The sequence below is a fragment of the Dysidea avara genome, chromosome 9 (genome assembly GCF_963678975.1).
Source record: "Dysidea avara chromosome 9, odDysAvar1.4, whole genome shotgun sequence".
In the NCBI taxonomy this organism is placed as follows: domain Eukaryota; kingdom Metazoa; phylum Porifera; class Demospongiae; order Dictyoceratida; family Dysideidae; genus Dysidea; species Dysidea avara.
Window position 1 is genome coordinate 28,013,437 of NC_089280.1, and position 13,158 is coordinate 28,026,594.

The window sequence follows — 13,158 nt, forward strand, 5'->3', positions numbered from 1 at the left end:
GCTATACTTCTTGCAGATTAGAATATTCTAATAATAAAAGCAAACACAAAAATCAGCTAGTTGTATATACATGTGAAGGGAAGAGTAGCTAAAGATTGATGTCACCACATTTTTGAATATCCTAATAAAACATTCACAGTTGTATCAAATACTCTAATAGAGCAATCAATATACAATTTTTCAACAGCATAATTATTTTGGCACACAACTGAGCGTAGTTGGAACATAACAGGGAAATCTTGGAGCATTGCTCAAAGCATAATAGGCAATTTCAAAAGCATAATAGGCTCAGGTCTTTCTAAAGTGATTCGCTGGAATTTGTGCATTGTTGTGTAGTCTACTAGGTATAGTTTGTACATTAAAGGTTAGCTAATTGATGTCTAGACAACTGTGAAAAAAGGAGGAAAGGGTTGATTACTGCTTGCCTATTACAGGGGCTAACTACATAGTGCGATGTGCATGGATCGACTTTAAAAGGATAAAGCCTCCTTGTGACCTGTCTGGTATATGCATCACTGTTCCATACAGCTCTCAAATCCACAGTGACTGCACTGTGCTCCTACAATTTTAATGTAAAAACAAGTAATTTAAGTACTTTAAAGTAGTGTAGCTTTATTTGCAGCTAGTAGCTGGGTCCAGGTGATATAACAATGTCCATGTGATGGTGTCTGTAGAATGACTAGTTACTCTACATGTAATGTCATAGCTAAACTGGTGCTGGGGGGCTTTCCCTTGCTACGTGCATAGTATAAAGTTAGCACTAGTAGGTGTTACAGTCAATTTCAGGTTGCTTGCAAAATGCAAATGAACAATTCACACACGTGAATTGCAAACATGATCATGTGAATGCTACTCGCAACATTTAAATGTGCTGAATAACTAGCTCAGTACTCCCCTGGCATTGTCTAACAATATAAGATAGCGAGTAAGTTGGTTGTGTTATTAAAAAGAGCTTGGTTGTAAAGAAATAGCTCACATGTGTGAATACCATGTGTATTGAAAAGTTTAACTGTGCGTTTTAGTTATTAGAAACAATTGAATTATTTACATTTTTTCATTCAGACAATCAAATTGTAAATTCTAGCATTTGTTTAAGCACTACTGAAGTCACACATACACTATATACACACATCCACACACAAGGTGCACACATACACACACGCACACACACACACACACTACACTACGTTACACACACACACACACACACTGTTAAACCAGTTGACAAGCAACACAGTGTCAGACTAGCCTATGGCAATGGACTACGTACACACATTTGGGAAGAGTTTAAGGAACGCTTTCAAATTACACAAATCGGTGAATTCTATGGTGTTACAGAAGGCAATTGCGGTTTAGGAAACATCACTGGTAAAGTTGGATCTGTTGGATTTCTCTCTGTGTTAGTCCCAGCAGCCTATCCTTTAAAGATTGTACGTATTGATCTAGATACTAATGAACCAATAAGAAATTCATCAGGTTTTTGTGAAGTAGTTGATTACAATGATCCAGGAGAGCTTATTGGGAATATTATACAAAATGATCTCCTTAGAGAATACACTGGTTACAAAGGACTCTCAAATCAGACACAAATTAAAGTGTTAATACATGTGTTCACCAGAGGGTCCACTTTTCCGTTCTGGTGATATCGTGAAAATGGATGACTTAGGATATGTTTATTTTACTGACAGGACTGGAGGTACGTTCCGCTGGTGTGGTGAGAACATGTCAACAACAGAAGTAGAGAACACCACTGCTAAAGTGTACAAGAATCTCCAAGTGGCTTGTTATGGTGTTGAGGTACCTGGGGCAGAGGGTCATGCTGGTATGATAGCCATTGTACAACAAGATGGCATTGATATGGATGAGTTATCAAGGGAACTACAACAACGATTACCAACTTATGCCATTCCATTGTTTGTACGTGTTGTGGAGAAGCTGGGGTATACAGCAACTGAGAAGATTATCAAGCGACATCTGAGAGAAGAGCTATTTGACATCAAACATATTAGTGATCCTCTCTACTTTCTGGACCCAGCCAGTAAGACATACATTCCTCTAACTGAAGGAGTCTACAAGAAGATTTGTGATAAGGAGTACAGATTTTAGTTGGCAGCTGTTAGGCCTAAGCCGCACAACTGCTTTTTTAGCTATTTAATTTTTAATGATGGCACCTGAACTCACCTGCTTCCTTGTGGTAGCTACAGTCATAGATTGTTAGTGTGCTCACAAATGTCACGTGTACATTAGCTAGGGGCCAGGATTTCTGAATTGATATGCCATGATCCTGTATGGGCCTTGTAGTGTGGTAAATATGCTATACTGCTGCTTGTATGGTAGTATGTTGTGCATATCACACTGAGGAGACAGGGATTACAGGTATAATGTTCCTGCATACACAGGAAAGTTTCTATTGCATAGTTCGAATTTCCTTACTGTGTGCAAAATGTTAGGTTAGCAGAGGTGGATTCCAGAAACCTCTTCCAAGATTTATTTATTTATTTATTTTATTAAAGCTTTACAGCACAAGTGCTGAAGGTCTGTAGGACACCTGGTCCTACAGCCTGCTCAAAGACATTAAATACAAAGACATTAGCTACATAAGGTGTGTTTGAAAAGTTGCAGAAAGGAGAAAAAATCCATGACTGGACCTAGGTAGCCTCGAACCTGCAGCCATCCGATTTACGCTCGAATTTAGCTGGTGGACTTGCAGCAGGAACACCAGACTATCTTAAATTGCATGGATATTCTAATAAAACAGTCCAAACTACTCTACTGAATAGAACATTGATAATGGAATACAATTTTAAAAATTGGTTACTGAAGATTAAGGATAAAGAATAATTAATAATTTAGCAGCTATTGGCTTTTTTCAATTGAATATTTTGGATAATTATGCATACTACAGCCAAAAACCATATTCGATCATGACATTGAGGACTTAGACAATCAATAAGATTCCTTGTCTCCTGTCACCTTATTAAGATCAGGTAGTGAGGGCGGGTGGTTAATAGAATTATCAGCTAACTAGTTTCAAAGAACAGACTATCTATAATGGCCATGGAGGTTTCAAAGGATTGTAAATATATTGAGATGACAACAATAAGTGAGGACAGGGATGATTGTAGATAATGTCCAAGAACACTTATTTCAATGGTATCAGGGAGTTCCTATTCTCCAGTTCAGATATGCGTAATCTGTAAGTCTTCCTTGGTCTGCTTTTAATCTCTTGCAGATTCCAAATGTTGGATGGAGTCTAAAGGACACATCAACTCCAATAGAACAACAGAACTGTATGTATTAGTAGATTCATTGCAAATCACAATGTCAGAATGGTAAGGAGTTGTGATAAGTGATGGAGGGATGGTTGCCTGAGGAGACGCACTAGCATACATTCCTGGTAAATCAGCATAAATATGCAACACAAAGCTTGATCATGTCTGTAAGTAAAACGGCCTTAAGATAGAGCAACAGGGTAAAACATGGGCTGTGATGGGACGTGTATAACCACAGAGAGAACACTTCACATCACACTGAATATGCCATTGCTGCAGATTTACTGGTGTGGGAAGGCAGTTTGCAGGATAAAGGAAAGGTGACCAGGATGACACCTGTCAACGCACCGATGGTCCGGGCAAAAACGGTCCGGCCGGACCATTTATGCTGTCATAAATGGTCCGGCCGGACCATTTGTGCATGCATAACTGGTCCCCCCGGACCATACATGTCTGTGCAAAAATGGTCCGGCCTGAACATACTAATGGTCCGCCTCCAGTCTTTCATTAGCCGGCCATAACGGCACTCCCTACCTCAAGTATTCCGCCACTGTGCCACCAGGGATCCCTCTGCCACCGTAACAGCGTCCACAAACGCATGCCTGATGCCGTGGCTTTGCTACAAGAAAGCTATATCAATACCAGTACCTGGACTGAGCATAATATAGCCGACCCTATAGTAGAACGTCTCTTTGCTAGCATAAACAACTATGGTGTACTATACTGTAGTTTCTATTCCAGAACAATTCGTGATTAGAATAATTACACTGTTAATTCGAGTGGATGACTCCTGTGCCAACTTGCATGAAGATCATACAAATCATAGCTACATGTATGAGATTCATACAAGTTGCCACAGGTGTTATCTACAGTGTATGAAGTTCATATTTTCGAATTAACATGCAGTGTAGCTATATTCTGGCACAGCTAATAATAATTAACTGTAGCTATGTTAGGTATAGTTACTCATATCTTGCTACGTAGCTAATTCTGTTACAATTTTCCACAGGTGAATTTTGCTATTAAAATAAGATTATAATGCTAAAGCACTGTAGCTATAAAGATACATGGCATGGTTGCAATTATTCAAAGTCATTAATCTGGTGAATGTCCTGGGAGCATTCGTGGCATGAAAAAGTTTTTACATTCTTGGCCTCTTCAGGCTTCAGGTTGGTACAGATGATGTGTGACCATTGCTTACATTTATCACATCGTACCTGTAAAAATACATTAAAATGTGCATATATTATTGTGTATTAGTCTTACCCAATCAACATATTGTGGATGACTTATACTTTGTTCCCCTGCACCACACATTATACACCTTTCGGTCATATCAACTATAGAATGTGTATATCAAATACCATAATGCAGGCACATTCGTTTGTAGCTAGAGGTCATTATGTACTAAAGTACCTGAGTATGAAAGCAATGCAACACCTATATCAATCCGTGCTTGTGTAGTATTCATTCTGCACAGGCTATTTTCTTCAATGCTTCCTGATAAAAACAGCTGCTCAGCCATCTAACAAAAAACTATAATGCTATACTTATAATGATTGTATGATTATACCTTCATGCAGTATACACCACAGTTGGAGGTATCATACTGAATCTTTCTCTTCAGCTGCTTCAACTCAAACTTAGTGATGTCTAAATGGTCCTTTCCTAATATTTCACCCCTTCTCTTGAAGTAATTCCTGTATAAACAGGTGTTCAGCAATTGAAGTCACATTTTCAAGTAACATGTATGCCAAAAAACTTATTTGCCATGTAACTAACTAACTTTACAGCAGCAAATGCACCACGGCTTGACCGTGAAGGTCCATAGGGATCAAGATAATAAAAGCTTTTCTGCTCCAAGTCCATAGCCTAAAAACATAATAGCGTAACAGATGACAATGTTACTGATGAGCAGACTTACAATGAGAATCCAATGGTTACTACCTTGGTTGTAGCATCCTCCAATGTACTTATACGTGCTCAATGATTCCTAGCAACCAAGGGAACAACTCTCATTGCAATAATTATACATAGCTTAATTACTTTGTTATTGTGTGCAAAATGTTACTAACCGTCATTGTAACTGTACCTTAGACAATAGGTGTGAATGCTTCCCAGCAGAGGTATGGCTGAGTATGCAAGATAGTGTCTGAGAAATCATGGCAAAAGTATTTCCTTGGATATTTGATAACAGTTCAAGGTATGTATGGATTATCTTTGGAATTTAATACATTTAAATAAGCACATACATGTCAGACATTAATGAACCTCATCATTTACATCTTGATTTGGTTTTAGGCTGTGGAAACTTCCGTGGTGAACTGCATTTCTACCTATCCTTGCTTTAACAACATGACATGGTTTTCCATTCCAAATCTTAGTAAGCTGTTTCTTGAGGAATAAAACACATGATAATATTTTGTGCATACATACATAACATATATTCATTATACATGTGCTCCATGTAGCATAATGTATAGCTGTATAACTACTGTATAGCATTGTTATTATACCTCTGCATTATTAGTGGATCCTGTATCCATCTCACAGTCATTCTTATGAATCTCCTTCACTGGATCACTCTTTACCTTCTTGCAAGCACTCTCATTCTGTACAATGTGCCACATGTAGCAGCACCATTATGCAGATGAATATGCCAAACTTACAGTTTTAAAAACATCTTTCAGCAATTTGCGCTTCCTCTGTGGTTTCACAAGATCAGGACAATTCTTATCAGGACTAGAAAACTGCAGTAATCTTTTACATTTAGTAACTCCTTTAGGCGAATCAAAAATTGCATCTACAATTCTATTCTCTGTAATTTGTGATGAATCAAAATAATACAGAAATTTGTTGAAACACCTACCAGGTGATTTAGGTGTAGCACTAAGCTGTGTATCTCCTTTCTTAGTCCCACAAATTGGTGAAATTCGAGTGCCACTTGGAAGTAGTTCAGGAACAAACTCTTCCATACAAAGAGGTGTGCTAGCTTGAATTATACTGTTAACTTCCTGGCTATCCTGTACAACTAAATGAAATAAGTACGATGTGCACACCTTGAAGTATAATTCAATAAATATACACATATACCATCAGAGTGCTCCTTGCTTATTCCTTGGCTTAATGAAGGAAGTGGCACAGGTGAATTAGAATTTCTTGCAGTACTGTCAGATTCCATTTGTTGATCTTGCAGTCGGTTTACTACAAACAAATAACTTATAAATTTATCTATACACATAATTTATGCAGATACACACAATTATGCATACAGTATTAGTAAGACAGGGTGTACATCCTTAACTGAATGTATTATATAAATAAATACCTTCACAATCCTTAAATTTTTGATTTTTGCTTGATGAATCGGAATATGATGTACCAGAACTGGTAGATGCATCTACTGCAGTTGGACTCTAAACATAAACAGAAGAGGTAACCAAGGTAGAAGTAATGTCAAATATTCAGTTAACTTACTTTAGGAGGTATTGGCTGTATTGGAGACATATAAGGCTTGAGACGAGTGCCATGCACTCTTTCAATGACCTTTTCAGGATTTTCAACTCCTTTTAAACTGTAGAGACCTTTTCCTAGTGATTTTACAATTTCATAAGGACCAAGCCATCTGTAATCCAGTTTTCCTCCCTTCCTTTTCTTCCTTTTATTATCTCTAATAAGCATTTTGGCTCCTACAGCATAAGCTCCTACATAAAGAAATTGAACTGGCGTATCTTTAGATATATATTACATACCTGGCTTATAGTTTCTCTTATCATACTGTTCTTTTTGTCTTTGTTGTGCTTTCAGAATGTTAGCCTTTGCAGCATTAAGTGTTGCTTGCTTAGCATGATGAAGCTCATTAAGTAGAGAAGGATCTTCTGCTTTGCAAAAATCCGTTAACAATACATCAGGATCTTTCTTTTCGGTATTAATGTCAACCGGTAGCACTGGCTTTCGTGCAAACATGAGTTCAAATGGTGAGTATTGTGTAGATTCTTGTTTGGAGGTATTATAGCTATAAACACATGTATCCAAAAAGTCTTCCCATTGCTCTTTCTTATGATCAATAAATTTCACAATCATGTTCTGTAGTGTCTGGTTAAATCGTTCAACCAAGCCATTGGCCTAAGGGAAATATATATACTTAATCGACAATCTGTATATGATATAATAACAATGTAGTTGTATAATTGCTACGGACACCAATGCAAGAAAATTATACCTGCGGATGATAAGCAGTTGTTAATCTGTGATCAATCTGGAGCAATGACATCATTCGTTTATCAAATTGGTTATAATATGTTTGCCACAGATCTCACCATTAATCTTTACAGAGCCATTGCATGCTTTTACTGTATACATACCTGCTGGAGACTGATATGCAATTGGGCCAACAAAATCTACGCCTAGATGATACCAGGGAGCCTTGACTGGTACAGGATTCAGTGCAGGGGCAATAGTTTCTAGCTTTCTGTTCACATGCTGGCAAATATCACATCGTTGCACCTATGCATTCCGTACAAGATATGGCATCACATTTGTATTACATGCTCATGCAGAGTGCATCTTACAATTTCTTTAGCATCCTTAGATACCCCTTTCCACATAAACCTCTCAGTAATTCTTGCCAGTGTCTTCCTGTATCCAAGATGGCCAGAGGTCTGATCTCCATGACAAGCTTGTACAATCCTAAGCTGTTCCTTTCTTTCTCTAATGTATCGAACTTGTTGCACCTGAACATGCAAATTAAGAAATGATATGGCTACATATACATGCATGTATGTGCACTATAGCCACACCTCATCCTTTCCTTTATGTTTTTTTCTAAACACCAATTCTCCATCAACCACACAAAAGTTTGCTGCCTTTCTTCTTACAATTCGCTTCTGATTTTGAGTAAGGCCTTCTCTATACTGCTTCCTTGTCACATAAACATAAACATCTTCTAGTGTGTCAGTTTCCAATTCGTCCTCGAAATGGTTATCCTCCTTATCAGTATTATGAGCCATCACTGGAAGCAAGCAACTTGCGCCACTTCAAGTTGCAGATTATCCACTCTAAACTTGATCTCTGAGCCTTTCGTGTTCGTTAGAGCTAGTATATAGTCCTGCTGTAGCTGCAGTATAGCCGCGGATCCTCAGTCAGTAAATTGAACGCCGGCACGCGACTGCGTCGTATCGAATCTTGCTCCTTAGCCGGATATGCTGTATAAGCTAACTACCAGACTCCCTATACCAACAAGATACGGCCGCAACAACCAGTTATACAGTCTATACACTCCAACTCTGTCTGCTATTTGAGCTATAACTAAGCAGTACTGAGATATCTATTGGATTTAGTTTATGTCAGCATGCTGAGAGATTTTGCGAGATTTCTTTGAAGGCACCGCTTCAAAGAGATGAGGCTAACCTATATTTGGTGTATATAGCTATTCTTGTCGACTGTACGGTGGCAAATAGTCGTTGCAGTTTAGTTTGGTAACCCGGACCATTTATGTTCGGGTAGGACCATTTATGTCGTCATAGATGGTCCGGCCGGACCATTTATGTCGAACATATTTGGTCCGGCCGGACCGTTTATGCACCCGGACCAAATATTTTGTTACACACCCCAACAAAAGTCTGTTCCAAGTTTTACAGCAGGATTCCAAACACACAGGTTTACACTGAACAGACAGAGTGTCCAAATAATCATCATACCTTGAGCGTTCATCAGCCACTAGCATGCAGCTTCTTTGACAGCAGATAAAGAGGGTGAGGTATTGGAAAAGATGACAACTGCAAACAAGCCTTAGATTAAAGTTGATAATCAGATGCTTGGGTCTGTATAAGCATCCTCCAGATAAACCTGCAATTAACTGCTGGAGTTCGGGGTCTCCAGATGTGCTGATGCAAGATAGGAGGCTTAGCTTAGCCTCTCTGAACGCTACTGAAATACTTGGACAGCAGACACCAGGGTAGTAGAGAATGGCCCGAGTGGCACATCTAGGAAGTCCCAGCCTCTTCTTAAGGTAGTGGGTGGCTAGATTCTCCAACTTACTAATAGCAGAACTTGGCATCCACAGACAAATGAAAATGTAATAGCAAAACAATACAGTTTCTGTAGCTATAGCCATAGCTTATGGATTGGCAGCAAGTTTGTAGCTGATATAAGAGCAGAGACAGTAAGTTAATCATTTTCTTGTCTGCAGCAGCTTTAGTGGCACTCAAGGACACCTCCAATGATTTCCCCAAAATGTAGTGCCACCTTCAGTGATCAACTTAGTTCAGCCTCCAGACAGTTGAATTCCTTCTTTCCAATGACTGTGGCCATCAAATAAATAGGAGACACATTTGGAAGGCTTAAAAGACAGTTCCAGATCTGCAGCTTTTTGATCAATTTGCAGCAACACATGTACAGATACATGTACTTCTAGGGAATCTGATATCAATGTCGCATCATCTGCATAAGCCTTGACTGAATGTTCCATGGAAGAATGGATAAAAACAAGTTAAAGGAAAACTTAGGAATATTAAGGTTGATTAAGGACCATAGAAAAAAGGTAGGGGAACAAGGGAGGTCGCCAACACCTGTAGATATACTAGTGGACATTTAATCCCTAATTCAGTCATGGGTAAAGAGATTAAATGTTCACTAGTATATCTGCAGGTGTAGATGACCTCCCTTGTTTCCCTACTTCTTTCTATGATCCCTTATCGAACTTAAAATTCCTAATTTTTCATTAATTTAACTCTTCAGTTGCCTAGAAACTAAAGATTGTTCCAATCTTGAGTCCACCTCAGTGAAGAATTACTACCCATGCAATTTCTCTACTCAGTAATACTTCTAAAATTCTAGAACGAACAAAATGGTTGATCACATTTCGACTTTCATCAATCCTGCTCAGTTTAGATTTATGCACAATTGGTCCACTACTCAACAGCTACTTTATTTTTACATCTTCTCATGACCAATTTGATGCCATTTACTTAGATATCAGTAAGGCATTTGATTCAGTTTCCCATTCTTATCTACTGTGCAAACTTCATAACTTTAGCATTTCAGGTAGCTTGTGGCTTTGGCTTCGATCCTACCTTAGTACCAGATTCCAGTTCGTTTCTATTAATTACTGTCATTCCGATCTTTTTTCTGTTGAATCTGGGATACCCCAGGGCAGTAGTATCCTTTGTCCACTTCTCTTTATCATGTTTATAAATGATCTACCTATTTCCATTACTGACAGTAAATTCAGGCACATTAGGACACCTCCTGGCAAACAACCATTACAACATGACCTTGATAACCTTCTTAGCTGGAGTACATCTTCTAATTTACATTTTAACTCATCTAAAAGTTGCCATTTATCTTTTGACCGAAAGTTTCTTACTTCATATACTATTAGTGGTAGCATAATCATTACTAAACAATCACGTAAAGATCTCGGAGTTACATTAAGTGATAATCCTAAATGGAAAACTCATCATGATATTTATTATTTTAAGTAAAGCTTATAAGACATTGGATCTTGTACGAAGAACCTTCAGTTCATCTATACCACCACTGACTAAAGTTAAGTTATATGTATCTCTAATCAGGTCTCAACTCATGTACTGCTCCCCTATCTGGCATCCATATTTAGTGAAAGACATCAATAACCTAGAACATCTTCAGAGACGAGCCACAAAGTATATTCTGAATGATTACATTTTCAACTATAAAACTAGATTTCTCAAATTAGAGCTTCTCCCATTAATGTACACCTTTGAGCTTTCAGACATCATGTTTTTCTATTAAAAATCCAACCAATATTCATCATTTCATTTTCTTTTCTACCAGTGCCAGATCAGGAGGCTTCAAATTACATCATATTGCATCATCGGCCTTCTACCACTAACAAGGACACTCCAAATAAATTCCCTGTTTCCTGTCCACCACCTGCATCTGGTTACTGTCATCCCTAAATACTCCATTATACTGTATTTTTCCATTATTTTCTGGTTATAATGGAATAACAGAAATGGACTGCCTACTCACATGCAAATATGCCCGAGTCCAGGACGGGGAACAGAGAATTTATATGGAGTGGTCTAAGCAACAACACTTTCATTTCATAATGATCTGTTGCTTATGGAATTCCCTTCCATTAATCGACATTAATCTGTCTGTTGACACTATCAGGAATAGAGTTAAGTCACATTTCTGGGATCATTTCATTCATAACTTTGACCCCCTCAATCCATTGCACTATCTCTGTCCCTGTAGTCAGTGTGTTACTGATTATTTCTCTATTAACTACACATTGTTATGTATAGACAATTTATCATGTTATCTTTTTCTTCACTTTATAATTACTATTTTTGGCTGTAGTTACAAGCCTACAGGCTTTTAGTACACCATATGCATTGCCATACTTGTACTTGTGTGTGTCATGCATGTGTGTGTGTACTAATAAATAAATAATTTTATGGTGATGCCAGAACACGGCAAATAGGCACTTCCAAAATACCACTTACCATGTGTTTTATTAGTTAATTCTGTGAAAGAATCATGAAGAAACTAGACAAATAATTTAGAACCCAAATGGAGTTCACAATGCTCTAAATATTGCACTTTACATGGATGGAAATGTTGATTGTGGTTTTTATAATCATTTGCATTCATCGAACATAATCCAATTATGCTGAACATCTGCTAAGTGAGATAAGCTGTATGTGGTTAAGTTAATTGTTGGGCCTTCCCCACATGTTTCTATCCTATGAAATCCCTGTAAAGATCAAGATAGCTATACACTCTAATAGAACAGTCATTTACTCTAAAACCAAACAGCAGGCTTTGACAGTAAAAATGCAAAAAAATCGTGATGTGTGTATGATGTTTATTAGTACAATTTTCTTGTGATGTTTCAGCTCTCATTTGCTGACTTAGCTATATAGCTACACTGCATGTAATGAATTAACAAATCAAAGGTGGTGCCCAACAAGATATATAGCTAGCAACTTGTGCTGAAACCTTAGGAATAGCTACTATGAATTGAAATGAGAATGTTACTACACAACACATTTTAATTCCAGCCCACTAGCTGTGGTATCCAAACACACCTTCATCATAAAGAATGGTTACAATGATATAGCTATGTCCCTGTGATCAAGAGTTAATGGTGCATGTGAGTAATGTGTTGCTATATATATAAACAATCAACATGTTCATGGTGAAGCAGTATATGAACCCTCATCATGCATCTATTAGTACTAACTATGATGTGGTATACCTGTAATTTGATCCTAATAGATGGTTAATTAGTGTGACACAGCTGTCCTACGTATTGATTTCATTATAAATTAAAATCCATATAGCCCAAGATGTAGAATGACAGCTGTTCAGAATCACATAATAATTATATTGATGTGTTTACGAATATACATCACAGTATTAGTAATGTGTAAAGCCCTATGCACTGCCGGTTTAGTTGTGTTCTTAAATGTTATTGAGGTAGATGGCATTCCATTGTATTGCATTAGTAACTAGGTGAATGGATACACTGAAGGGGTAAGTTTTATAATAATTTATTGCAGTTTATAGAAATACATATTCTCAAGTTTGCAACTATATATATGTATGACAGGAAACCAAAATATATAATTTAATTTGAGGGTTAAGCACAACTGAAGTAACTATGTAACAGACATACTTTAAGCATTTCAAATTTAAATCAACACATGCAACATGACATACAACTGTATATATGTGACCGGATTTGCAAAAAGGCGCACATTTTACATGTTAACAGACAAAAATGTTATAACAGTTGACTACTTTTACTGATCAAGTTGCTCTTTGTATCAAAATACAGCCAGTTATAATGTATAGCTTTAATCATAGAAAATTTCATGTAATGATTAAAAGTTAT

The 13,158-nt window shown here is 37.5% G+C and overlaps 1 protein-coding gene and 1 pseudogene across 2 annotated transcripts; one reads left to right on the top strand and one right to left on the bottom strand.

The window, feature by feature from the left end:
* The first annotated feature begins 989 nt into the window (after positions 1-989).
* Positions 990-2,106, top strand: LOC136267638 (long-chain fatty acid transport protein 1 pseudogene; annotated as a pseudogene).
* Positions 2,107-4,243: 2,137 nt separating this feature from the next.
* LOC136266567 (uncharacterized) lies at positions 4,244-7,567 on the bottom strand. 2 transcript variants are annotated; one of them, XM_066061568.1, is made up of 16 exons: positions 7,495-7,567; positions 7,025-7,397; positions 6,750-6,976; positions 6,601-6,688; positions 6,366-6,476; positions 6,142-6,303; positions 5,942-6,090; positions 5,789-5,884; positions 5,544-5,660; positions 5,365-5,490; positions 5,197-5,265; positions 5,059-5,144; positions 4,846-4,972; positions 4,689-4,797; positions 4,539-4,612; positions 4,244-4,489 (listed from the first exon to the last, which is right to left on the bottom strand). In XM_066061568.1, the coding sequence occupies exons 1-16, from the start codon at positions 7,546-7,548 to the stop codon at positions 4,355-4,357; spliced, it is 2,103 nt and encodes a 700-aa protein (XP_065917640.1). In that variant the 5' UTR covers positions 7,549-7,567; the 3' UTR covers positions 4,244-4,354. The 2 variants fall into 2 exon arrangements, with proteins under 2 accessions (XP_065917640.1, XP_065917639.1); XM_066061567.1 differs by having other exon boundaries at positions 5,544-5,666.
* Positions 7,568-13,158: the final 5,591 nt, after the last annotated feature.

Coding starts and splice junctions, on each gene's coding strand:
- LOC136266567 (XM_066061567.1), bottom strand. CDS start 7,548: ATGATGTCATTGCTCCAGATTGATCACAGATTAACAACTGCTTATCAT. Junction 5,667..5,788: donor GATCCACTAATAATGCAGAG/GTATAATAACAA, acceptor TTATTCCTCAAG/AAACAGCTTACTAAGATTTG. Junction 5,266..5,364: donor ATTCACACCTATTGTCTAAG/GTACAGTTACAA, acceptor CTTGGTTGCTAG/GAATCATTGAGCACGTATAA.